Source organism: Poecilia formosa, unplaced genomic scaffold (genome assembly GCF_000485575.1).
Source record: "Poecilia formosa unplaced genomic scaffold, Poecilia_formosa-5.1.2 Scaffold174, whole genome shotgun sequence".
Taxonomy (NCBI): Eukaryota; Metazoa; Chordata; class Actinopteri; order Cyprinodontiformes; family Poeciliidae; genus Poecilia; species Poecilia formosa.
The window spans coordinates 1,359,198-1,385,722 of NW_006800113.1; the positions used below are offsets into that span (position 1 = coordinate 1,359,198).

Consider the following 26,525-nt stretch of genomic DNA (forward strand, 5'->3'; position numbering starts at 1 on the left):
TTCAGTAGAAGAGTGGATCAAAACTAAATATGAAGACAGTGGTGGTCCTCTGAAACTGTAAAGCTGCAGTTTGTGAAGGGCAGGATGGATTCAGTCAAATATCAGGAAATCCTGGGAGAAAATGTCATGAAGAAGCCGAACCACACAACGGGGAAAATATCGCAAACGCTACCGAGGCTCGGATTCAGAAAAAAATCATGGGAAACGTTAAAGTGGCCATCAGTGTAGCCTTCCTTCGAGTGGAGCATTGATCTGAAAAAAAATCAGGCTTTCAGGTTAAAACAACAAAAAGATGCTCTTAAGAATCCTAAAGGTTATTATACTGAAAGGGTTCAACAATTTTGAGGGTGCAGAATTCAGTAAAAATTGTTTTTTTACAATTAATCTCCGGAAGTTACTTGAAATATAGATTGTGTTGAGACATTGAAACTATTTTTAATTTGTTTATTGCAACAGATTTTAAGTTTATTTCCACTAAACCTAATTAGCAGAGGTGGATGAATGACTTTTAAAGTGAAGCGGCCCACACACCATCAGTACTTTGAAGCAAAACCACAGAAATGGACGAGGAAACTAAAGTGGTTTTGCACATATTCATAACCGACTTACAAATTGAGTGCAAGTGAGAAGTTTCCAAGTCTGAAAACAGCTACTTATCTTTATTAAAGTCAAACAAGCTGAACAATGCTAGGCTTATATGCTTAGGAAACAATTAAGAGGCTTTAAGTTTGAATTTCACAAACTTCTAAGTCTGGATGTAATGAGAACAAATTAAACATTTTCAAAAGTTTTGCAAGCGGAAGTGAAAGTTAGATGGGCCGTGGCCAGAGTGCTGCTGTAGGTATGATGCTTGGCTCTGCCACTGCATAAGAAACAGGCAGTAACAGTCACAGAGGTTTCATCAGGCATGTCAGTTTTTTCTGTAGCTGCCCTTCCACTTCCTTATTCACCCCTCTGTGCGTTTCCTCTTTCAGCAACTGATATTATTCGCCTTCAGCTCTCTGCTTTGGGTGATTCTTTGCTTTCGAGCTGTAAAACTGAGCTGCTTGTCTGCTCTTATTCGAGTGATGTTGAGGTCGGTGTCGCTGAACTTAGTTGTGTTCGGTTTTAGAGATCTGGAAGGGGATTTCTGAGCCGTGGAAGGAGAAGACGACGGGTGAGAGCAACAGGTACGCAGCGCGAACAGAACAGTTTGCCGATCTGCTCTCTTAACTTGTTTTAACTGTGACCGACTCTCTTTGTGCTTTTCAGCTCCAATGCCGCCCTTTGGGTTTTCTTTATGAGGCAGAAGGAAGCATCAGAGTGAAACGGTGACAGTCATGTGCGTCTTTCTGCAGTAGTCTACGTGCCCTGCGTCCGCTTCCGTGCAAACAATGTCAGGCGACGTCAACACCTTGACCTGGAGGAGCATGTCTCCCACCAGCCCGACAGATTCCTCGGATATGTCTCCCACCACCCACGTGGGCAGGGATAGCATCTTCCCGGTGAAGATTATCAAAGTGTGCTTCCTCAGCAACAGCTCCAACCTGGGAAAGAACTTCAAGCTGGTCCGCTGTGAGGAGGGCTGGACGATCAAGGTATGCTCCTTTGCTCATTTCCAGCCCGTCTTTGATTACAGCAACACACTGTGAAAAGTCAGTCAAGACACAGGAAATAAACAGCCGAAAGGTTGTGTAATGCCGCACCATCAACCAACCTTTCAGGTTTCCATCCCTGAAGAGCTCTTCTGCTCATTTCAGCACGGTGGCTAAATATTATTTAGATGCTCTTCAAACTTAAAACATAAGAATCTCTCAAAGTGGTTGGGTCTTTGTCACAATCCAAGGCAAATTTATTCAAGTTCAAGTCATGTTGCCAAATGTACGGTGAATTTCTGTCAAAGAGAGACTAGTCTTCAATTAGCAATAATTCCCAGTGCTGAGCAAGCATGTGGCAACAGTGGAAAGGAACGACTCACTTTTAGCAGGAAGAGGAAGATGCCTCGTCCACATGAGAACGTTTTCATCCACACAGAAACTCAAAGAACAGACAAAAACGCAATTTTTGGCAAGCAACAAAGTCAAGCTTCTTTGTGTCACGTTGTATTATACAAATAATCAACTACAAGACGGCGAATATGTAATCCGGCACTGTTGTTGTTTTGCAAGTTGAGGATTATATTTCAGGTTAGAGGCTGAGCTAATACATCAGTGTTTTTAGAAAACAGGTGTTTTTCACTGTCCACACAAATATCTGAGCAAAATTTTCACTCTGGAACCCCAAAAAACATGTTTCCCAATGTCGGAAGAAAAAAAAAGTTCCCATGTGTGCACTACGAAGAAAGTTTCATCAAATAGTGAAAATGTGAACACATTACGTAATTCTGTGTATTTTCAGAGTACAGAGGTTTAGAAGGGATGACGTTTTTTGATTATTCTCCAGCCAACGGCACATTCAATCTTAAATAGCAATTTGAATACCACAGGAAAAAGTTTGGTTATTTGATTACTCAACCTTTTAGGGTAGTGTGGTTACATTTCACACACAGCATCATAAAAATTAGCCTGTTAAATTCTCTATGCAAGAAAGTACATATTTGGTAACTTCTTTTAAAAGTTTTTGACATTTGCAGCACAGTCATCATTGCTGGAGGAACCTTTACCATGGCGGCTGCTATATTTATCATCACTGTCAAAGCAACACTATTTGCATCTCTATTAAGAACTACTGAGCATGCTCACTACAACATTTACTTGCTTAAATAGGTGTTATGTGACAGAAACAAATGGATCTTAAATTTATTTTGCTCTAAATTCCTGCTACAGATAGCTGCGCTGCACCTTTAATAGCAGCTTGTACGTAAATGAGAGCTCTGTTTAACTTCATCTTTGCTCTGCATTATTTCTCTTCCCTTGTATATCAACAGCGCAGGTGAGAACATGAGTCTTTCCGTTTTTGAAACAAAACTCCATCATGAGCTGCAGATTGTTACTGAAGTGTGTGCAGTTTTCAGTTTAATTCAATTAAGTCAAATGAAATCTAATTCAATAAAATGTGATATTTTTTAATTTTTTTTTTTTCAAATTTTCTATGCTGACATGTCTGGTATAAATTCAATTGAATTGTCAAACTGCTCGTTTAGGTGTCGACTATTAGCAATATAAGCTCCAACGACGCATTTCTTATAATTCTGTACATTTAAATCCTGTTATGCATTTGCCTGATTTAGTGAAACACTAATGGCTAAAATAAAAAAAATAAAAAAATAATTATTAATGCGCTGTAGTGAAACCGGCTGTTGAAGTTGAAGTTGCTGACGGAATAAATAACTTTTCGAGTTTAAAATCGGATTTCAGGAGGCTTTCTTATTATTTTTTCTTAATCGAAAGTTGGTCATTGAAGCTTAGTTAGTTCCCTGCAGCCCCAGCTTACCTGAATTCATCATTTAGGATGAGTAGATACTGTCCTACGCTGCTGTCCTCTAAGCTTCACTCAGCTGTGTTATTAATTTTTCCCATAAACCAACATTTCCAGTGATCTCAGCATTATCTGGCTGTTTGTCCACTGCTTTCCTCAGCGCGGTAGTAAAAGGGAGTTACCACAGTTCAGACTTGATGTTGACGCCTTGCAAAGCCCTCAGCACATCTGCCATTTCTGCTTCAACTCAAAACGTTTGCAGAGAACTGATAACATCGCTGCCTCGGTTGCGAGACTGTTTGCAACCAAGTCGCCTTGCTTGTTCGAGAGTTTGCTGTCAATAATGAGTCAATAATACGTTTCCAATTTGCACCATTAGCTGAGGAAAGTGTCAAAGTAAAAGCTTTGGGTTGAGAAAAAAGCCGACATGAGGATTTACTCAGCTTTTCTGGCAGCCATTATGAAAATGTCAAAGGACAATCACATGCTAACATTTGCTTCTCCTCTAGAACGTCATCCATACGGTGCTGTCCAGTGGCTGTGTGGGTCCAGACATAAAGCACAGGCTCTGTTACGGCCTTCTTCTCAAACACCTCAAGTCTTCAGAGATGCACTGGCTGCATCCGGATCTGACCGTGACCGAGCTGACACATCGCTATGAACAGCAGCACATCGAGGCCGAGTGGAGGTCAGTGACTGCTTCTATTCCTAGTTTTGATTGGTGGAGATAAACTGATATAAACTGCAGATTGTGACTCAAATTTCCTAACCTTAAACAAATTTTTTGCTCTGATGAATGTGAAATATTTCAGCTTGGATTAAAAATAAATTTCTGAATTTCTAACTTTTTCAGACTCAGTTTTATAGATTTTCAATCAATTTTTTATAATGACATTATGGACATAGCATGGTATAGCTCTCGTTTTACACAATTCATGTAAAAATTAAAGCTAGCTGCTGATTGACCAAATGTGCTATTATACCGGGGGTTTTTTTTCTTGTTTTTTTTTTTTTCTGGACAAACTTGCATGAGATAAAATACATAATGCTGAAAAAATCTGGCATGGATCTGGTAAGAATCGAAAACAGATCCTTGAATTTGCAGTTTATGATCAGCAAGAATAATTTAACAAATTTCAAGAAAAAAGATTTCAAAGGCTTTGTTTGGCCTCTAAACTAAATCTAAAGTAAGACCCTTACAGTACACTTAAAAAAAAAGAAAAACAGATACAAGTAAAGTGATCTAAAGGCTGAAAAACATTTTTTTAAAAGCTCCGTTTTTATTTTAGAATAATTATGTTATCTAACTCAAACATGACTAAATGAGAAAGAAAAACTAGCTTTGATGTGATAAACTACTACAAAAGTTAGTCATCTAAGTAGAAATCATTATAAAAAAAACAGTTTTATCGAAACGTAAGCTTTTAACTTTTAGATAACATCTGTTTTATAATTTAAAGAAACCCTGACGATCTATAAAAGTGGAATAAAATCTTTTTTTTATTTACAACCATATTGTTTATAGTTATTTTAGAAATGTCTGTGCAGTGAATGCAAGTCAAATTTCTTGGTTGTGAGCAGAAACGTGACCAATAAAGCAGATTCTGATGCTGAAAAATGCAGATCTGGTAAATCAGTTTGGCTCAAAAACCAGTTGAAACATATCAGCTCTAAATGTAACTTTTTTCACTGGTTTCATGGAACTTCTTTTTTCTTATTTGCAACACCACTACTAAAGTTAGGTGTACGCATATTTTCACATTTAACTTCAGTTTTAAAGTATTTCACTTAAAACAAAAATGAAATCACTGCCTATAAATGCAGTGTTGACTTGTACGCGTTTAATCTATTGAACATAAGTTCTTATGTGTTGTCCAAGACAGGGAACTTACTGAAGAGTGTTTAAAGTGCTTCAGTGACATGAAATTTAAACTTTAAGTAAATGAATGAAATAAAGAAAATCCAAATCATAAGTGTATGTGCGATTTAAGTGAACATTTGACAAATTATTGTTTGTGCACATAGTTATATGCGCTCAGTTAGGCCTTAGCCCTTCATGATCTCTGATTGAGTTACACAACAATATGGACTCTAGAGTCCTGCATATTCTATTTCCGATTAGCTAATTATGATGTTTGTTTGTACAGATATGACCTGAGGATCAGATACATCCCGTCAGACTTCATGGAGACCTTTATGGATGACAGAACAACCATGCTCTACTTTTACCAACAGGTCAAATATCTACAGCTGTCCACCTTTTAAGAGTTTCCAGATTACTTTTTCAGTGATAGGAAATTCATTGAGCATCAGGGTTAAACTAAGATCCTGCTAAAAATGTTTGGTAAATATCAAAAAAAAAGCTTTTTGTTTTCAACAGGTACGAAGTGATTACATGCAAAATTATGCCTCCAAAGTCAGCGATGGGATGGCCTTACAGCTTGGTTGTCTGGAGATCAGGTAAAGAACGGCTGATGTTTCATCGAGGCTTAAAGAAGAAGACGGACAAGTCGTGTTGGTAATGACAGCTAAATCCTGGTGTTGTTGCTGCAGGAGGTTCTACAAGGACATGAATCCAAATGGACTGGAGAAAAAGTCCAACTTTGAACTGCTGGAGTAAGTAAAGTCTTTACGGTCTTTCAGCAAAATAGTGTTCAAGAAGGCAGAGGCGCATCTGGAAGCCGTCTGATCGAAGCACAAAATTGTAGCTGTAAAAACACCAACATGTATTCACTCCACTCTTTAGGAAAGACGTAGGGCTGGACCTGTTCTTTCCCAGAGAGCTCATAGACAGCATGAAGGTACAGTCACCTCCAGACCACATGTCGTTTTGTTCTCGCCACTGATTCGTCAGCGAATGATGCCGTCTGTCTGTGTGGTCGCGTGCCAGCCCAAGCAGTTGCGCCGGCTGATCCAGCAGACCTTCCAGAGCTACTCGACGTTTCAGCAGGACCAGTGCATGGCGAAGTTCTTCACCACGTTGTCTCAGTGCTACAGCATCACCGAGGAGAGCTACGGCTGCCAGCTGGTGGTGAGCCGTCTTGTGACGTCATGTATTAATCAATCTGGACAACCTGGAACATCTAGGTGTCCCTCAAAATTGTAAACATAAGACATACTTTCTCAAAGCGATGAATGAGTTTTATGTTGCCTATACTGAGAGATATGGAAGATGTATGCCTTTTAGAAAAAGCAGAAAAGTGCTATTTAACATGCAGAACCTTTCTGTGTTCTGCTTTTCTGTAGCACGGCTGGAATCTGGCTATAGACCTGGTCATAGGATCCGCCGGGATCAGTCAACAAATGGATAACTCAAAAGTGAGTGGAAATCTTTTCATCGTCCAACTTATTAATCACACCAGTTGATTTCTTCAATTATTTTAGCAAAAATATTCTAAAAAGTGAAATATTTCTCCACTTGAAATATTGGATCCCTGCAGCTCCTCCTGAGTATGTGATATTTGCTTTAATTGTTTTTCTCTAATCTACTTTACTTATAGTCTACAACAGGGAAATGTTGCTCAGACTTATTTTGGTTTGGTCAAGGGTCACAGTCAGAACAACATCTAAGAGGTAAAGGGTGGATTGTAAATTCTTAAAATGCATTTTCAGACTATTTATCTCCATAAATCATAAAAGAAAAAAAAAAAAGAAACTAACTAACGAAAATAAAATTGATCATAATCTGTTAAGAAAATGGAAGTGGGTTGGGTTGCAATGGCAACACGCGGGTATGAAGTCGGAGTTTAATTAACTTTAGCTCTTCATTGCTTCAACTTAACCAGCAGTTCCAAAGTACATCAGTGTTAATCAGAAATACTGTCTGTTTCGCAGCCCGTCTGTCTGGCCAAGTTCTCTGACGTTCGCAGCATCTCCTGCACCGCTGAGCCTGACGGCCGCGCTCTCCTCACCGTGCACATAGAGGGATCCAAACAGGTAGCACTTCACTTCCCGACTCAGTAGTTTCACAGTTAGAGTAGCAGGAGAAAGTCGTGCGGGTATAAGGCGAAGCACTCACATCCTTCTCAGTGCTTTTGTGCATGCAAACATACTACATGTAGTTCTTCTCTGCGACTAAATAAATGCATCTCTTTCACTGGTTTGAGCCAGTTCCTCATTGTATTAGCATACTTATCTAACGACTGCTCGGTAGCTAACCAGGAGAGACTGACACAGTCAGTTAGCTGAACAAGCAAAACTTAAAGAAACAGGAGCTGAAACATACTTAGGATTGGTCAGTGTAGGGTTATTCTGAGATCCAAGAATCAGAAATAAAATATATCCTTCTGGCAAACTAGAAAAAACAAGTTTTATCTAAGAATAACAGGAACTTGAAGGGTTATTAACAGCCTTAAAGAGGTGTCAGTGGTACAACAATTGAGATTCACAAGTAATTTTGCCCAAGAACCTTTTTTTTTTAATGTCTAATTTGACCAAAAACACCCCAGCATGGTTCCACTTTTGGACCACTACCTACATCCTCCAGTCATATGAAAACTTTTACTGTTCTGGGAGTGCCAAGCCAAGCTTCTCCTTTTCTTCATATTTCCTTTGCATCCTGATGTGGCTTCTGAGTTGCACTATTTTTGTGGCTTTCAAACCCCAACATGTTCACCTAAAGCAGATTATCTTGTGCTTTCAACTCCGCAGCCGCTTGCAGTGAACATTTCCTCCCTGACCGTAGCAGAGAACATGGCCGACCTGATCGATGGCTACTGCCGACTGGAAGGAAAAGCCGAGAAATCGCTCATGATCAGACCTAACAAAGGTACCATCACAGTATGTCGTAGGGCAAAATCACTGTGGTATAAAAATATAAAAAAGCAAAATGTACTTAAAAAAAAAAAAGAAGTCCCGCTTTACAACCTCGATGTCACTAAGTCATAATGAAAGTGCTGTATTTGGTCTTCACAGGAAGAGACACGAGGCTAAAGCTTCCCGACATACCTCAAAGGTGACTATTATGGGTCAAGTTTCAAAAATGTTCATGACACTCAAACGTTTTTTTTTTTTTTTTGTTTGTTTGTTTTGGTAAACACGCCAAAAGCAAAAACTGTGTAGGTGTTGGGTTTATTTTTGTGCTTCCTCTTTTCCTCTGCATTTTATTTGACATTTTCTTTCATGTTCCTCTCTGTTTGAAAAAAAAAAAAGTTATTCAAGCATTACTTGCAGCTGACTCCTTTTTACAACAGCTGCATGTTATTTCCATCTTTGAACACCAAAACAAGATTTTCTCTACATTTCATTCCAGAGCTGGTCCCTCCGGCCCAGACAGAGGTTCAAGTAAGTCAATATCTTCATTTATAAACTGAACAGACTCTCATGTCTTGAGTTTTTACTTGCATCTCACTTTTCTAACTACATTTAGAAAGGTTTTAATTGAGTAATAAATGCTGAACGTAAGCGCTGTTTTAAAATGTTTTTTTTTTTTTTTTCACTTAACTTTTAGGTTCGGATATTTATGCAGAGATCCCAGAACAGACCGCAAAGTATGATGGTGAGTAATAATTTATCTTAAATTAGGCAAATAATGCAGCATTGTTCTCAAACAATCACAAAGTGCTTCATAATGACCGAGCGTAAAAATAAAAACAATAAAATAAAAAAAAATAAAATAAAGAAAATGCCATAATATAAAAACATCTTAAGGAAAATGATGTCAAGCAACGCTGGAGACCAACTGAGGTTTATCTGGTGGGGGGACGAAGCAAGAATAGGTGGAACAAAATTCTCAAAAGGTCGCTTGAGGTAAACAAGTCTCCATGACGACCATTAGACGCCATCTACAAGCGCGTCTTAATAAACTAGAGACACAAAACTATTTCTGTAATTCAAAGCGAGTAAAGCACAGTGGTCCAACCGTCTTCACACTGAGCCTGAAAGCAGCAGCCCGCTTCATGCATACCATCATATTATGCCAGTGTAATTCATTTGCTTTAGCTGTGGATGTTTTTCCAAGGGGCTGAAAGGCATTCGGTAGCACAGCTACATCTTTAAGGTTCTTCTGGATAATCTTATTGAATCCTCAGAAATTTCTTTCTTCCATATTTTTTTTTTCTTTTTGTGCTTAGACAAACATCGGATCTCCAGAGATGACATCGTTGTAGGTCGGATACTCGGCGAGGGATTTTTTGGTGAAGTCCAAGAGGGAGTTTACAAAAGTCCAGTGAGTTTGTCTCGGTTTAAGTTTCATTCATATGTTGCTATTAGGGCAGGGTGATAAATCTATTTTATTGATTAATTAAAATTTTGGTTTTTGAAGATTTAATTTTAGAAGATTTAATGCACTGCCATAGTTCATAGTGATGATGTCAGCATGTCAAAGGTCCACCATCTTGTTTGACAACTTCTATTTAGTTGGACTTTGAATTCGGGTAATTCTATGACGAAACGTAAAGGTCAGGCTATTTTTTTTTTAGAAAAATAAAGTCATAATGTAACAATAAAGTCAAAATAATACAAAAAAGTTGTATTGTTAGGAGAATTAAGTACTGATTTTTACACAAAAAAAGAAAAAACAATAATTCCGCAACTTTTTTCTTATTTTGTTTTGTTACACTCATGTAGCCTGATCCTAATATTAAATCATATAACTCAAAGAAGGGATGATGGAAGTAAAAGCCACTTTTTGAAAATATTTTCAGTCATTTGTAATTTCTATTTTTTTTTTTTAAGAAAGCAACACAAAAAAAAATCTGAGATTTTATCTTTAAGTCAAATCGCTCAGCCATAGTTGCCACTGTACGTACTTTTCTATCAGCACTAAACTCAACCTAATCTCCACACTGCCTTAACAGAACTGTAAGTCTTTCTAAAAAAAAAAAAAACACTGAATGAGTTGCTATTGCGATGACGTGTGTTTGCAGAGCGGAGAGAGAATCTGCGTGGCGATCAAAACGTGCAAAGACTGCTCGGCGGATGTGAAGGAGAAGTTTCTAAGTGAAGCTGGTGAGTGCATGGCTGCTGCAGTGATTGTTTCCTGCTCAGACCCATTCAGACAGCTTCTCCATTACTCACGTCTCGACCTTTCTTTGTGTCAACGCTGATGATGATGATGATGATGATGATGATGATGATGATGATGATGATGATGTGACCGAAACATTACCAACCTTCTTCCGTTGCTTTTAATAGAAAACACTTCAGGGAGGTGTTTATTTTTTATTTTGCGGAAACGTGATATTTAAAAGAAAAGGTGAAACATCGCCTTTCTCTTGTTTGGACGCTACGTGTTCTTGATCAGAGCGCCGTTTCTTCTGACTTCCTGTTGTCTGCTTGTGGCTTTGTCAAACAGGCTTAGATAGAAACCACAGCTCCAGTGGGGAAAATCTAAACGGGCTTCTTTCAGGCTTTAATTTAGGCCAGTGTGTTTAAAAAAAAATGATGGCAACACCTTATTTAATTTGGAGCAAACTGAATTTGATTCATGATGATTTGATACAAAATGTCATAAGGATCTTGAATTTTAATTGCAAAAAGTGTGACAGTTGCTTAACATTTCACAATTACGCCATGTATGGTACTTTGTTTTGATTCTATCGCATAAAATTCCAATGAAATACATTGTTGTGGCTGTAATATAGCAAAATGTGAAACATTTGAAGCAGTTTCAGTACTTTCACAGGAACCTTGAGTATAAGACTTTTATAGTTCTAGGTTAAAGTCTATCGCCTGCTTCTCTTTTATTTTCTGGTTTTGGTTTCTAGCTGTGGTTGTGACCGCTAGCTGTGAGCCTCATCATGCTATAAACTGCCAAGTGTTTCACCACCAGCTAACACCGGTAACTGGTTGCTAAGTAGGTTAGCCAAACACACTGTCATATATGGCGTCCACCAAAACATTGGCTTTGAACTTGGTGGATAAACTGTTGTTGCCATGGGTTTACGTTTTGGATTATAAAAAATGTTTTCACTATTGTGCTTAGCTGTGTAGATGTTGTTCATTCAGTCAAATTCTGCATTTTTCTCAGTTAACGTGACAAGTTCAGCTTTACTGACACTCCGCAAACACTAGATATAATGAACCATCAACTATGTGCAGTTCAGTATTTGCAGATTCACCCAGAAGGTCGGGTGAACCTTCTGTTGGAGGTACCTCCAAATTATTTGCAGAAAATTCGCCGACTCGCAGAACTTTTTCAAAGAGCTAAAATATATTTTTTTAAAATGTAGTTTGGGAAGCTGAAATAACTAGGCATAATGCTGCTTGATATTCTATTAGCTGCTGTTTCCAAATCCAGCCAATTCAGGAGAACCATTTATTTTCCTTGGCACTGATTGGGTGCACCCTCAAATTCAATTTCAATAATATTTTATGGACGTCAAAGAGAAATTAAGAGTGGAAATAAGGAAGAGTGTTGATGTTAGCTTCTGTGGTAATGCTGAGATGTTCTCCACTATGTCAACGGTTAAAAAAAAACAAACAATAAAAACACCGTAGGTAACATCTGTATTACAGATAATTTACAAATGTTATGTTTTTATTGATCTGTGTTGATTCCTTTGTTGCAGATCTCATGAAAAACCTGGACCACCCTCACATTGTGCGTCTCATCGGGGTCATTGAGGTCGATCCGGTCTGGATCGTCATGGAGCTCTACGAACATGGAGAGGTGTGGTTCTGAGTTCAGACTGTAAAGTTGAGCAGCTTCTCGTGCATCTGGCCTGATTATCACAACCAGTACAGTTAGTCATTGTTATGCTCGTGTGTGTGTTTATCTGCAAGCTGGGAAACTACCTTGTGGAGCAGCAGTACATCCTGACCACAGCAAAGTTAACGCAGTACTGTCTACAAATCTGCAAAGCCTTGGCTTACCTAGAGGGACTCAGCATGGTACACAGGTAACATCACTAAAGTGAACAAACAAGCAACTGAGGCTTTTTTAAAATTTGTACCTTACTTTTCTATGTTGGTCAAAGTGCAGGGACTTTCAGTTAATCTCTTTAACAACCACTAAAGTTCTGTATCTAAGATCATTCATGGAAAGTTAAGTGGAAAGATAAGGTACACCAGCAACAGGGACAACTGTTGCTTTCTGCTCTTTCCATTTAAGCAACTCTTGAAATCTTTAAGCCACTTCAATATTTTTGGAATTTCATTTTTATCTCTTATCTTTCTACCACTGCTTGTGTTTGCAGAGATATCGCCGTTAGAAACGTCCTGGTTGCATCTGCTGAATGCGTTAAGCTCGGAGATTTTGGACTGTCTCGCTACGTTGATGAACAAGAATATTACAAAGGTACACAAACGCAGCTGCCCTGTATCCATTTATCCTTTTTATTTATTTATTTATTTTTGGGGGGGGGTTTATAAATGTCAGTAAAACACAATTTAACTTCCAGTGTATTTTTGGATCCTGTTCTCTTCCTCTGTGTGCAGCCTCTGTCAGTCGATTACCGATCAAATGGATGGCTCCTGAATCCATCAACTTTAGACGCTTCACCTCAGCCAGCGACGTCTGGATGTTTGGTAATGAGAAAACACACCTTCCTACTAACCAATAGACACTTCATGAAAAGTCTTTTTTACACTGTTCATTTGAATTTTTAAATCTATTTATGCAGACATGGTCTGTCAAAGGGAACTATGAAGCAAACCCTGAACGAAACCAAACCGAGTAAAATCAGCTCTAAATACTGAAACCATATGGGAGTCCATGTAAAGCTCACTGAATCGAGCCTCTTTATGCTGACACATCATGTTAGGCTTCTCTTCATTTTTTTTTATGGTCAGAGCAGTCTGTGTGAAGCTCACCGCAGTGACAAAAAAATGCATATATGGATCATAGAGTTCCTCCTAACAACTCACCAGAAGAAGTCCTATTTTAGTTTTTTATCATTTGCTAACACTCACCTAAAGTCTGCTCTCAAATCCTCCACAGAAAAGCTATGGGACTAGATTAGTGCTCATAGTCTCTAGCAACCTGGAACATTTCTAGATGAAGTTTCTTTATTTGTTTTTCCATAGTCAAACATTTGGTTACTGTTTTAGAAACTGCATGTAAATTATAAAGGATGGAAATCTGACAGCTACTGAGAAAATGGCTCCCAACAGAATTAGTGCGTCAACTTTCACAAAAGAAAAACGTGCTCCAGTTTAAGAGGGAAAAAAGGGCCAGCTCCTAAGAAAAAGTATTCAAACCTCTTAAAAAATGTACGTTTTTATAAGAGCATATTTGTAAAGTAGAAGGAAAACAGTACAATTTTCAGAATCTTGGCAAGTAAAAATTGAAAAGTGTGGCGCACATTCAGACCGAGACTCTCTTTCTACAACAAGATCATTTCAGAATACTTTGGTTCTGTGCATCACTATCTAAAAATAGAACGGCACAACCACAAACCCAGCAACACATAGGTAGGTTTGTGGGGAACAAGAGCGTTTTTAGTGAAGTGGCCAAGAGGCCTGAGGCAATTCTGGGGGAGTTACCGGCCCCCAAAGCTCCAGAAGCAGATGGATAAAGATGAATAGAGTGACCAGAACTGAAGCAACATTTCTTTGAGATACGGACTAAAATCAAAAGTCAGAGATGATTACTTGGTAAAGCTGATGCTCTTATTGAAAAATTTTCAAACCAAATATTTTTAGCCCATCGCCTGCTTTATGTCTTTCGATAATATACCAGATTTATCACCGACAAAGTCAACCATGGGTGTGTCTTCAACAGGTGTGTGTGTTTGGGAGATCTTCTCGATGGCCCAGCAGCCTTTTTACTGGCTGGAAAACGGGCAGGTGATCAACCAGCTGGAGTCCGGAGTCCGGCTCCACAAACCCCAGCAGTGCCCTCCCCCCATCTACGGCCTGCTCACCCGCTGCTGGGCCTACGAGCCCCACAGCCGCCCCACCTTCAGGGACCTCGTCTTCTCCTTCAGGTGCACACACGCGCACACACACACACACACACACACACACGCACTCCTCCAAATGTCGGGCTTTTACTCCAGTAGCAGTTGGATTGCTTACACATGCTTGTTATTTGACAGTGAGATCCACAAGATGGAGTTGGAGCAGGAAACAGATGTTAGAAGAGAACGGTCTCAGTCTTTCTCCTCCACGCGCACAGACCCCCCACCAAAGGTTAGTTAAGCCAAAGTTCACTTCTGATTCTGAATAGCTAACAACTTTTCTCACCTTGGTGCTGATGACAGCTTTCGAAAGAAATAGATTAAAAGTGACTGCACTGCCTAAATGGTCCGACTTCAATTTTCCTCTGAGTCTTTGTTTATTGTCAGAATTTGTTACGATTGTTGTTGTATTAATACTCTAATTTTCTTCTGTTCATATTAAATTAACTATGAAATACTCAGCATTAATTTTCTCTTTTTCTTCTCCATCATCAGCCATCCAGAGCTCAAGGCAACACCCTCGCACGCATAAAGGTAACCAAAAAGCAGAACATTGATCTAAGAGTTGTGTGGCAAAAACCACAGTTAGACTGAAAATAACCCAGATTTTAAGAAATACAAAAAGAGAAATAGCAATGCCAGTAGTTTCATTTGCGTCCGTGTGCTTTTTAGGCTCCGGAGAAAGACAGCAGGATGTTGTGGGAGAAAGAGAGAGTGGAGGACACTTTACAGAGACAGAGGCGAGAGATGCTGATGGACAAACAGTGGCTGGAGCAGGAAGAGAGACAACTGGTGAGACATGTCGCTCGCTCGCACCAAAACACGTACACCCTAACCTGAACTACTACCGACAAACTGGGCACCACACTGCTGCATTCACTGACGCAGAACCATGTTGGTTTTCTTTGGCTCATAGGATCCTGTGGTGAGACAAGATTCACTAACCAAGGTATGTTTTTTTCCACCACTGGGAATTTCTCTGACGTATTTAAGTGTATATTTTAAATGATAGCAACCCAATCCTGCTCATATATTTACATGCACTCATCAGGAAATGTAATATTAATGGTAAATTTGGACCTTTTTTAGCAGTTCATAAAACAGAACCAGATAAAAAAGTGTGGAAGTTCGAATTCATTCTGGATTTTCTACACAATGTGTATTTTTATAAGTTATAAGTTTATAAGGGGGTAAAAAATGTGGACCATGAGTATTTTGAACTTGGGCAATTTGACCCGTGTGGTCAAATTGACCTATAGGTTCATATATATTCATATAAAGTTTAACCAAATATTAGTCAGGGTGTAGTATGATTTTATTTGACCTTGTGTGAATAAGACAGTCCTCAAATAGGTTGGGTCGTCTTTGTGTGGGTAAAAGTTGGTCTGGCTTGCCATCATAGGAGCTGCACCAACAAACAACTTTTTACCTCAAAAGATTTTTTTTATTATAGAAATATAACTCATCAAATTTCCTGCTTTTCTATTTTTTTTTTTTTTTTATCTACAGCCTCCTGAAGAAAGCCCAGCAAATGGTGAGTCCTGGTCATCGGTTTTATTTGGTTTTATTTCCTGATGTCATCAGCCGTATTAAGGAATAAGGCTGTTGCATCTTCATTTATTGAGAGAACAGAAAATGACCAAGCTGCTTCTCTCCATTGTTAATTTAACCAGGACTGGTTTTTGGTCACACAAGGGTTCCGCTCTCAGAAAAGAGAGTCTCGATCATACGGTCCTTACGGGTTTTTACACAAGTAATGACGTCAAAGCTCAATGACCAGGTCATCTGACCTCTTGCTCGTCCTGCGACTCCCTCTCAGAAAATTTCATAATTAGTCATTTAGTTATTGACGTGTAGATCCAAAGGTTTCCAGAGTTCTCTCTGTGTGTGACTCAGACGAGTTGCTATACTCCCCCACAAGTATTAGACCAGCATTCATCACTTCTAAATCAAACGAATGGCTCATTAACCTGCTTACAACCAAACACATGCACTCAAGCGACAATGGAACGGCTTAAATCAAAGCTGCATCGAACGTTTTATGAAATATTTTAAAGAATCTTGAGTTAACTTTAGATTTTTTTTGACTCAGGTCCCCCGGAGAAATCCTCAATGCCTCCCACCGCCTCACAGACTCGGCCCACAGCCGAGCTGGACCGGTCCGGAGACGAGGTCTACACCGGCGTCATGGCGATGGTGAAGCAGGTGGTGCAGCTGAAGAACGAAGTCAACACGCTGCCCGCCTCGGAGTATCCCACCGCTGTCAAGGTACACTCATCTCTTGGAGTCTTGGTGACTCCATGCTCCTCATCGTTGGTTGTAAGTGAAAACACCAGGAGAGGGCGCTCTTCACTCTTTCTCACTTTGCTGTCTGCAGGCTGTAGGAATCACTCTCCGCAGTCTGATTCAAAGTGTTGATGAAATTCTGCCGTCTCTGCACAGCTCAGTCACCACAGAGGTAAACTTTAGATGTTTATGCCTCATCTATGGGTTTAAAGCTTAATCACGATATTTTTCTGTCACTCGAACAATGGATAAGATAGATGAAAAAAGGCTTTGAGGTGATCTTCAGAGTGATAAGACTATCGCTTGACTTCCTCCCCATCTCAGATCGAAGGCACCAAGAAACTCCTGAACAAGGATCTGGGCGAGCTCATCAACAAGATGCGGCTCGCCCAGCAGAACTCTGTAACCTCGCTGAAGGAGGAGTGTCAGAAACAGATGCTGGCCGCTGCCCACACGCTAGCGCTGGACTCCAAAAACCTGCTGGACGCCGTGGACCAGGCTCGGGTCAGGGCCAACCTGGCCAAGCCCAAACCCAGCTCCCAAGATGCAGGAGGAGGCGAGCCGGACGAGTAAAGGAAAATGCGTTCCCTGCTTTGTAAATAAAGATTGATGTTTGAAGTTGAACTGAAATAATTATCAGGATACATGGAACTTTAAAAGCAGCGATTTTGTACTGCTTATTCTTTATTTTCGATGTTAGAACACTGTGTTAATAAGCACTTCCTGTTCCTCACTCGACGGCAAAATATTTCTGTGATGTTGATGCATCACAGCAAGTATTTTTCTGCAGGCAGAGTTCTGAGTTGGAGCATTTTGTAAATGCTTGAATTAAAAATGTATGCAAACACTGTCTCCTCTTATCAGTTACACTTATTTGACTTCAGGAGGACGATGAGAGACTTAAGACCCACCAACTGCTATCAAGGCAATCTGTGTTTCCTGAACACCTCAACAAAAACCACAGGCTGGCTGCCTCCTTATCACACCACATAGAGGCAGTAATTCATGCAGAAGGAGTCCCACCCAAGTATAGTGTGCATAGACATAGACACACATAACAAGGGAGGAATTCTGCTAAATGCCAATTTTCAGGCCGAAAGTTTCATTTGTGTTTGAGAATTTACCCATTCCTGATTTGAGGTATGGGTATATAAAAAGGTCACAGTACATAAACGTTGTTTGAAGAGGGCAGCGCAAAAACTTTATGCATATCACAAAGTTATCACTTAGGAGATATACTCTGTGTGTGGATATGTTTATGTCTGTATTTCAACGTTGCACCTTTCTGGTACAGGTCCGAGCAGGTTTTGTAAAGCCACAGAACAGGTTCACATATACATGCCACGATTATTAGTAAAGCATTTCAACTAAAATAAAACAGGACTGCAACCTCTCCACTGTGGGAAAGACCAAACGGTTGTTTAAGGACTTCTGGGACAAAATTGTAGACCTTCATGAGGTTAGACTGGGCTGCAGGACAACAGGCAAACATTTTAGTAAGATTCAAAGTCTACTGGTGCAATTGTTAGCAAATGGAAGACACTCATGACGACTGTCAATCTTCTTCTAGCCTTGTGGAGTATCAATGATCATGAGAAAAACGAGGGATCAACCCAAAACTACACAGAAGGGCTTGTTCAATGACATAGGACCACAATCTCAAGGGTTGCCATAGTTACATGCTGTGCTGTCATGGATTAAAATCTCCAAGCACATCTCAAGGTCTCTCTGAAGTTTAGGCAATGACCATGTGGATGGTCCAGGAGAGGCAAGAGAGAAAGTCTTATTTTTCCCTCTTGCTTTCCAGAGGGATAAACATGGAAGAGAGTATACTCCGTTTTAATTAGACAGGAATGTTCTTCGTTGCCAATTCTGTCGTCTTCCTTCACCTTTGTAAAAATTTGTATGTCCATGCAAAGATTTATAGAGCTCCAGGTATTTATGAATGACAGATGTGTTAAATAATTACATACAAATAACTTAAGTTAAAAAAGAGAGTTGCACCTGCTCTCATTTTTGGCTCATTGTTTTCTTTTTTTCCTTACCAACAAAGATGCTCTGCAATTTTTAAGAAAAAATTCTTACGTGTGAATCCTGCTGCATTTTCAGCAGTAAATAAAGAAGGTGTCTCTACATGTCTGACAGAGGAATGTGTCCTTGCAGGATTATTGGGCAAAAACAATGTAACATCAATTTAAAACCCAATTTGAATCTACAGCGCTGCAGTATTTCCCCATTCAGATTTTTTCTTTTGATTTTTTTTTTTATTCTTTCAGATCAAATACATCATAATGTCAGGAAAAATAGCCTGGGGAGACAAAAAGAAAGTGTTTCAAATAGTAATTTCAATGAATTTTATATATACTACATATTTTATATATACTGTATACTATATACACACATGGTGATGTCAGTGTGATGATGTGGGGCTGCTTTACTGCTTTCCCCTTCACAAATGAAGCAACTTGTTAATTATATTTTCTATTTCCTCAGGTTATCTTTGACATTAAAGCTGATTCAATTTAAGTGTAACTATGATTAAAAACAGGAAATCTGTAAAGGGGCAAATACTTTTTTTCACATTATTCAACATGATGAAAGCAACTTAAAGGCCAGACAATGTTTCCTGACGTAAGAAGAATAAATAAGGGTGGAGTTTGCCTCCTTCTCACATGTTCTCAAGGTTGGGCTGTTCTTTATAACAGCGACACTCAGTCGCTTTCCAAGCCATTCCTCATTCTTCGTCTTTTTGGTCCTTTCACTCAGCAGGTGAGACTTTTATTTTGATCATTTCTGGGCATCTTAAAACAACTCGGCTTGGAGTGATCAGGTAGCAGAAATTATTTATGACAGTAAAATGTTCCTGTATCCACACCACTATTGTTGTATTTAAACTGTTTGTTTTTTTACATGTTTAGGATGATAGCAACAGCTAAAAAAAATGTGGGGGAAAAAAAGCTATAAATAATGTAATTAGTTTTAATAGTGCAAAACCGATGCAATGCCTCACCTTTTAAGGGTTGGGGACATTCACCCTAGTGCGCGATTTGGGGGCTTTATTTTAGAGGAGCTGTGACATTATACCTGTGCTGCTCTGCAGCCAGAGGGAATTGTGTAACACATTCCAACCTAAACGTAGGGTGGAAAAGAAAAAATAATTTTCTCTCCTTGTATTTCAGTCGGAGGGAGGGGATCGTCTTCCAGGTCAGCAAGGTTAGTGCCGACTGGTTCTGCCTCTGTTCTGAGCAAAATAAGCAGTTTGAGTCATTTTAGTTGACAAGATCTGGATTAGAGTGGCATATTGCATCCTGCCTTTACATCATTTACTGTTTATTGGTAATTTTATATAGATTTACTGTGCAGGATAATTTGTAACTTTCATATTGGATGCCATCCCACTGAAAATATATGACGTTTTTTTTCTCACAATTTCAGATGCATAAAAATGCATGTTACCAGCAACTAATGGAGCATCCAAAAGGAGATGGTGCTTTAAAACAAGAATGCCACAATAATGGGTAGGAGGCTTTCTTCAAGGTCTAAATAACTTTATCTTAATATCCAGATTTGCCTTTGAACCCAATATTTGACTTGGGTCAAATATTGTAACCTCCCACAAGGTTCTCACTATTGTTTGCTGGAGTTTTGGCCAATTCATCCTGACAGAACTGGTATAACTGGATAATGGTTGGGTTGGTCAACGACACCCATTTCAAACAGCAACGAAATTTATAAGAAAATGGATTACCTTACAAGCTTGTAATGTGTAATTACTGCATGGTTCTTTGACAGTTTTTAAACATTACTTTCTTACACTTAAAATGTAAAATCAATGCTTGTTCTTTTACTGAAACCTCCAAAACAAAACCAAGTGATTTAAAGCAATAAAGAACGCACTCTGAACTAAAACAAGAAGAATTTATCTCAATTTTATCCAGTTCATCCAGCTGCTTTGCACGCTACCACAGCAGTCCAAGTTATTTATGATGCAAGTCTGCCTTACTTAGTGAGTTTTCCGCAATCTGCGTAAACATGGCGACCTGATTGCTTACACCTGTGAATCAGACGTCTGCAGACAAAGTTATACGCAGCAGAATTGATATGCATTTCCAATAATACATATTGATGTTTAAACCCATCTTTGCCCAGATGTAAGATATAAAGCACGTTTCAATTTCAATCTAAATACAGTTCGAATTAATTATCAGATATAAATTGAAATGCAAAACTGAATTTTAACTCAACACTTGAATGATAACGAAACTTTATCTCAAATTTTAATTACATATGGAACCTGATTTACATCATCAGATCAGTTGTGCTTCTAAATGCTTCAAATCTCATTAGTGTTATGCACTCATGTTAAAATGCATTAAAATGGCCATTTTCAAATCTCTAGTCAAAATACTTATGCAAACTTTGCATTTAAATATGTCAAATCAAATTTTCTGTAAAAATTGTGAAGTCCTATCGGCACTTTTCAAAAAGGACTATAATATACACACACATTTACTGTAGAATGAAGAAGCTGATCCTCGATGTTGACACTGGAGTCGATGATGCTCAGGCCATCATGATCGCCCTCACTGCTCCAGATGTGGAGGTTTTGGGGATCACCTGCACCCATGGCAACACTCTTCTGGAGAACGTCCTCACAAACACCCTGCGAGTCCTGAAAGTCTGCAACAGGCTGGACGTACGTCGACACAGAGGTTTTGTTGGTCTGGTTTGTTCACTTTGCTGGATGTTTTACAATTACACGCTCTGTCCAACAGATTCCAGTTTATGAGGGTTTCTCGAAGCCTCTGCTGGACAGAAAGCAGCATGCGTCGGATTATCAGGGGAAAGACGGACTGGGGGACGTCCCAGACCCAGACGCTCCAGGTGTGGAGCTGCTGCAGAAGAAGACAGCTGCGCAGGCGATGCTTAAAATTGCAAGGGAAAATCCAGGAGAGGTGGGAAAAAACACGCTTTTTTTGTCACCACAGACGCAAAACCGCCTTCGGCACGGTCCGCCTCAAGCTCCAAATTTATATTTATCGTGGCTTGCAGGTGATCCTTGTGGCTACTGGACCCCTGACTAACCTTGCAGTCGCTGTGCAGCTGGACCCTTCCTTCCCCAAAAATCTGAAAGCGCTCTACATCATGGGAGGAAACACCGAATGTGGGCAAACTTTTTTTTTATTTATTTTTTTATAGAAATTCAACCCCTGGAGACTCTTTTATTTACCCACCTGCTTTATCCACGCTTACAGCTCGGGGTAACACCACTTCGTGTGGTGAGTTCAACTTTGTGGCCGACCCTGAAGCGGCTTTCATCGTTTTGGACCGCTACACCTGTCCCACCTACATCGCTGCGTGGGAGTTCAGCTGCAGGAGCAGCCTCCCATGGGTGAGACCTAAAACACAAACGCAATGAATAAGAAGATTTACTGCTTTAATCCTTGTTTAATTATTTTACTTACATAAGAAGGTTTAAGAGAAGGAAAATGGAACAAAAGAAATTCTACCCGCCTTGATGCATCACGTTCTCTCAAAAATTAGAACAAAGGACAGAAATTATTCTATGTAGTCTAAAAGGCATTTGGAAAACTGGAAGAAAAAAAAAACCCATAATCTGTAAAAATGCCATTTGCATCACCAAAATCAAAGATAGGCAAGAATACAATTCAAATAAGAACGCAGGAGAGTTTTAAATGTGTGACAAATGTCATGTGGGCTTTAATAAAAAGATGGAAACAATTGAATGCAACTAAATATTTACTTAAATTATTTTTCTAGTCTTTCTGGGACGAGTGGCTGTCCGTAAAGACAGAGAAGGCTGCCTTCATCAGGAAGATATCAGAGCTTTCAATGAAGGTAAGTTCAGTATAACGCAATTTCTTTGCGATTGTTTGCAGCAGCTGCATTGTCTTGCTCAATGTGTGCGCAGAAAGCTCGTTCAGATGAGTATCAAAAAGAAGTAACAGCTGGGCAAGGCTTTAATCCCTGCGACGTGTTCGCGCTTGCCGCTGCGGTCGACGACGGCTTCATAACGGAGAGTGAGAAGGTCAGCCTCCGTCGCTACTTTTTTTTTTTTTTTTTAAATCCCAGCTTGGTTAAAAGTGATTCCTCCGGCAGGTGGCAGTGACAGTGGAGCTGAATGGGAAACACACCCGGGGTATGATGGTGCTGGACTACATAGAGTGCCTGAAGAAGGAGCACAAGGTCGTCATCATGAAAACAGTTGACCTGGAGAAGCTGAAGAAAATGCTGTACGACGCCGTAAAGTAGAAACATCACCATGAAACACGAGGAGAACCTGAAACGAGCTTTTGGGTTTAGAGCAAACATTTTTCAGAATCCTTCAGCCTGCATTAATCTGCATAAAGAGGAAAAAAAAACTTTGCAACGTTAACAACTGATTGGGTCTTTTTTTTTTTTCTTTCTATAACTTTAAAATTTAACCCTGTCAATTGGTTGCTCTGGATTATATTTTAACATTAAGACAGTACAACGGTGTGAATGTTTCTTTTTTTTTTTCTCCTCTACCAACAGATTTTTGTGATTCATTCTTTTTAATGAACAGAAACGAATGGATGAAGGATGCAGAACTATAGTTGCAAAATAAACCTCTGCTTTCACATACAGATGTTTTTTGTGTTTTTATGAATACACCAACTCCCTTGACCGTCACCTTTTCTGTGATTGTAAGATCTAAAAAAAAATCTAATCAAAGCTTTTATTCTCTGGCTTCTAGTAATGAGGTAAATTTTGATCAATTTTGAAATAAACTGCACTCGCACTTCGTAGCAACCTAAAATCATTTCAAGCTGCAACCATTGAAACTGAAGCAGCCTGTTGAAACAGGTTTTCTGTCAGTTCCAACCTGTTGGCCAATTCTTTTCGTTATGATCATAATTAAGAGTTGCTTCATCTGTGTGGGTTTTATAACATTAATTGAATTTGGCATTAAAAGTATAAATTAGTTCATATTTAGCAAGTGAGCTGTTTTTTTTTTGTGTGTTTTTTTTTTGTTGCTTTTTTTCTTGCATGAACTTGTCATGTTATGATGCTACAGTGCATTTGCAAAGTATTCCCAGGATCTCAATTTTTGGACATTTTATGTTAGACTCCAGTTCTAAAATGCATCAAATTTCTTTTGTTTTTGCATTAAAATCCTGTACATGATCCTCCATAATGCAAAAGTGAGATAATTTATTACAAACAATTTAAGTAAAAACCCTTCAGGCGAAGATTCAATGATAACTAAGGCAGTCAGAAGAGACTTAAACCTTAATCAATTCTTAAGGTTTAAATCAGTGCTGATACATTGACATTCCAGAGATTTGATGGGAACTCCAATGAATATCACAAGAAAACTGTTTTTAAAAATCCCCAGTAGAAAGAAGGCTTACACATGTTGAAGAACTACAGGGAGATGTGGGTTTCTCCTCCAAGCACCCAAACTGAGGTAGTTTAAGTTAATAAAACCCTTTATTGAAAGTGCTTTGGAATGTACAACTTAAGGAAAAAAGAAAAAAAAACGTCTGCATCCCATGTGTCTCCACTTCATCAAGCAGGATTATCTGTTTGTTTTTTTAACACAACTAAAAACCAACATTGTTTTTTCTTCAAAATTACACCTTTCGGCTTATATTACAACAATTCAGCAGTCACACAAGGAGGACATTGATGAACGTCTGGTTTGTCCAGTTTTTTTTTTTTTTTTTGTCTGGAGAAAGTACAAACACGTCGCCGTTTACTGGAGTTCACCAGAAGAGCTGACACAACCAAAAGGAGCCAGCTCAGCCTCAATCAAGCCAGAGTCTCAGTTCTCCAAGAGTCAGCCAGAAGTCTCTCTCAGTAACATTCAGCTAGAAACAGAAAGTCGGAGACTTTTTCTCTTTTTCTGTTAGTTTGTTTTGAGTTCATCTGGAACAAGCTTGCATCCGATTAGAAATTGAAAAGGTTCCTACTGGACTCGGTACTTGTAAAACCAGCAGAGACCCTGGGTGAAGTTCCAGCCCAGAGATATAGAGAGGAGGTAGAGGAGGCCGAGCAGAGCAAAGGGGTAGAGGAGCACCACAGTGTTCGACAGGAAGGGCAGAGCTGTAAGAAAGAAACCGTTAAAAACACACCTTCACCTAAATTCTACCCTGTGGCAGAAAAAGACATTTTTGTTTCCTGCAAGGCAGAATCAATTTGATATGCATAAGTCTCACCGTTGTAGCCCAAGAAGGTGATGTAGAGATAGTAACCGATGGCGATGAGCCACAAAGTGTTCCCAACAAAGTAACCCAGGAACCAGTCTGAGTTTATTACCACGAGATCTGTGAAAAACAAAAACAAAAAAAACCCCCCAACAGATCCACATAAAGAGTTTGTCTGCAGATCCACACAGTGCAACACAGCAAGAAGGAAACAACATACTCACGGTTGATAAAGAAAAGCTGCAGAAAATGCAGAATGACTAGAAGTGGGTAGAAAGCATTTAGATGGACATCAAATGCGTAACCCCACTCGACGTCAAAGCTTCTGCTCGGGTGTTTCAGCAGATATTTGTTGCTGATAAACCTGGAAAAGAAAATTACATTTTAGCGCGTCTGTAAGCGATCGCTTTGGTTTTTTTAATCACCACGGTAACTCACCACATAAGGGTTGATATGAGCAGACCAACACCTATGCAGTCGACAAAGACCACCCACAGCAGCAGCTTCAAAGTCTCCACGACTCCCATTTCCAGAACAAGACCAAAACCGATCGTTGATACTGCAAAAACAAAGAAATGTGAATTGCGCTAATTTAAATGTTTAATTTATGAATCAAATGCAACAAGTTCAGGTTTACCACACAGCCAGATGCTGAGAAGGACCAGAAATGCGGGATCATCCCTTGCCCACTGGTCCTTTGTCTGTTTCCTGTAGTGGAAGTTGCGGTAGACCCTCTGTGGCGACGTGAACAGATAGAGCATCTGCCACAAGGCGAACTCAAAGTCCATGTGTCTGAAATGGAGAAGTCGCCGTAGGTATTTGTAGCGCTTGGCACCTGCTGTGTGGCGGGCAGCATCCCTGGAGCTGGGGTCGCCGTTACTCTGTGGCGAGGTAGTCGGCAGCATGGTGCCTGAACACAAATCAGAAAACGGCAGGTTTAGAAAGGCAGCAATCAAAAATCTGAGTTAACAACTCTCTCATGCGGGATTCCTCCATTTTCACGTCACTTTTGTCTTGCCATACTACTTGCATACCAGTTGCACTGTGGATATTCATAACTGAAAATGTAATGAACATGTATTGTTATCACATACATTAAGTTTTAAAGCAGCTTACATAAATCTTGCAGAACATTTATCTGCAGTATAGTTGTATCATGTTTTACAAACCTTCTCCAACAGTACAATTTCATAATACATAACCAGCTACATGCATTATACATGTCTACACTCGCATTGTGACTCAGACACAACTCAAATAATGATACTTATATCAAATAGAAACCATTAATAAGGAGCTAAAAACTAAATGAGAGAGGTAGCACGAGCTCCAACTGCTACATATACAATGCTTAATCAAAACCTACGAATTATGCATCTCTTATAATATATATACCAGTAAAATCCCTTCTTGACTGTACTGGATCAAAATATACTCATTCACAAGCCATAAAATATTATACATCGTTTTTATTTCACGTTGTTTGCTAACAAACACCAGCTACCTAGCTTGTTGCTAACAAGTCTGAGAATTAGAGAGGGCCTGTCTAGTTCTATCTAAAACCGGCACCTGGCTGATATTTTAATTAACAAAAAATCATTTGGCAAATGAATAATTACCTAATTTTGGTTTAATCCTCCTCGAAAACAAACAATTACCCTTCTAGACTCTGTAGCTGCTTGGAAAACGCTTCCTGGACTGTCGCGAAAGTGCACACGTAGTTACTTCCGGTAAATTCTCCCAGTTCATCATGGGAAATGTAGTCTGTGATTTCCAGTCGTTCTACAACCCCTTTTCCGTAAAGTTATCA

The 26,525-nt window shown here is 39.4% G+C and overlaps 3 protein-coding genes across 5 annotated transcripts; 2 read left to right on the top strand and 1 right to left on the bottom strand.

Annotated features, from left to right (window-relative positions):
- Nucleotides 1–929: 929 nt before the first annotated feature.
- On the top strand, nt 930–17,373 carry LOC103147148 (protein-tyrosine kinase 2-beta-like). The gene is made up of 29 exons (XM_016678091.1): nt 930–1,169; nt 1,252–1,577; nt 3,906–4,084; nt 5,544–5,631; nt 5,777–5,856; nt 5,950–6,012; nt 6,143–6,197; nt 6,287–6,427; nt 6,643–6,714; nt 7,231–7,332; nt 8,047–8,164; nt 8,311–8,350; nt 8,648–8,679; nt 8,846–8,893; nt 9,468–9,562; nt 10,263–10,344; nt 11,907–12,007; nt 12,121–12,236; nt 12,534–12,634; nt 12,775–12,864; nt 14,060–14,264; nt 14,376–14,469; nt 14,733–14,771; nt 14,910–15,029; nt 15,154–15,186; nt 15,747–15,771; nt 16,330–16,505; nt 16,615–16,695; nt 16,848–17,373. Exons 2-29 carry the CDS (start codon nt 1,374–1,376, stop codon nt 17,094–17,096), a joined length of 2,829 nt encoding a protein of 942 aa, XP_016533577.1. The 5' UTR covers nt 930–1,169; nt 1,252–1,373; the 3' UTR covers nt 17,097–17,373.
- A 1,825-nt stretch (nt 17,374–19,198) lies between these two features.
- On the top strand, nt 19,199–23,150 carry LOC103147150 (probable uridine nucleosidase 2). 3 transcript variants are annotated; one of them, XM_007565356.2, is made up of 10 exons: nt 19,256–19,292; nt 19,703–19,736; nt 19,959–20,041; nt 21,042–21,219; nt 21,299–21,478; nt 21,576–21,687; nt 21,779–21,915; nt 22,305–22,382; nt 22,456–22,572; nt 22,644–23,150. In XM_007565356.2, the coding sequence occupies exons 3-10, from the start codon at nt 19,959–19,961 to the stop codon at nt 22,794–22,796; spliced, it is 1,038 nt and encodes a 345-aa protein (XP_007565418.1). In that variant the 5' UTR covers nt 19,256–19,292; nt 19,703–19,736; the 3' UTR covers nt 22,797–23,150. The 3 variants fall into 3 exon arrangements, with proteins under 3 accessions (XP_016533575.1, XP_007565418.1, XP_016533576.1); XM_016678089.1 differs by lacking the exons at nt 19,703–19,736; nt 19,959–20,041 and having other exon boundaries at nt 19,199–19,292; XM_016678090.1 differs by lacking the exons at nt 19,256–19,292; nt 19,959–20,041 and having other exon boundaries at nt 19,713–19,736.
- An 830-nt stretch (nt 23,151–23,980) lies between these two features.
- Nucleotides 23,981–26,473, bottom strand: LOC103147151 (protein unc-50 homolog). Its single transcript, XM_007565357.2, has 6 exons — nt 26,335–26,473; nt 25,353–25,625; nt 25,154–25,274; nt 24,940–25,079; nt 24,728–24,835; nt 23,981–24,614 (listed from the first exon to the last, which is right to left on the bottom strand). The coding sequence occupies exons 2-6, from the start codon at nt 25,618–25,620 to the stop codon at nt 24,478–24,480; spliced, it is 774 nt and encodes a 257-aa protein (XP_007565419.1). The 5' UTR covers nt 25,621–25,625; nt 26,335–26,473; the 3' UTR covers nt 23,981–24,477.
- Nucleotides 26,474–26,525: the final 52 nt, after the last annotated feature.

Coding starts and splice junctions, on each gene's coding strand:
- LOC103147148 (XM_016678091.1), top strand. CDS start 1,374: ATGTCAGGCGACGTCAACACCTTGACCTGGAGGAGCATGTCTCCCACC. Junction 5,632..5,776: donor TGCTCTACTTTTACCAACAG/GTCAAATATCTA, acceptor TGTTTTCAACAG/GTACGAAGTGATTACATGCA. Junction 8,351..8,647: donor CTTCCCGACATACCTCAAAG/GTGACTATTATG, acceptor ATTTCATTCCAG/AGCTGGTCCCTCCGGCCCAG.
- LOC103147150 (XM_007565356.2), top strand. CDS start 19,959: ATGCATAAAAATGCATGTTACCAGCAACTAATGGAGCATCCAAAAGGA. Junction 21,220..21,298: donor AAGTCTGCAACAGGCTGGAC/GTACGTCGACAC, acceptor TCTGTCCAACAG/ATTCCAGTTTATGAGGGTTT. Junction 21,479..21,575: donor CAAGGGAAAATCCAGGAGAG/GTGGGAAAAAAC, acceptor CGTGGCTTGCAG/GTGATCCTTGTGGCTACTGG.
- LOC103147151 (XM_007565357.2), bottom strand. CDS start 25,620: ATGCTGCCGACTACCTCGCCACAGAGTAACGGCGACCCCAGCTCCAGG. Junction 25,080..25,153: donor CTCATATCAACCCTTATGTG/GTGAGTTACCGT, acceptor TTTCTTTTCCAG/GTTTATCAGCAACAAATATC. Junction 24,836..24,939: donor GCAGCTTTTCTTTATCAACC/GTGAGTATGTTG, acceptor TGTTTTTCACAG/ATCTCGTGGTAATAAACTCA.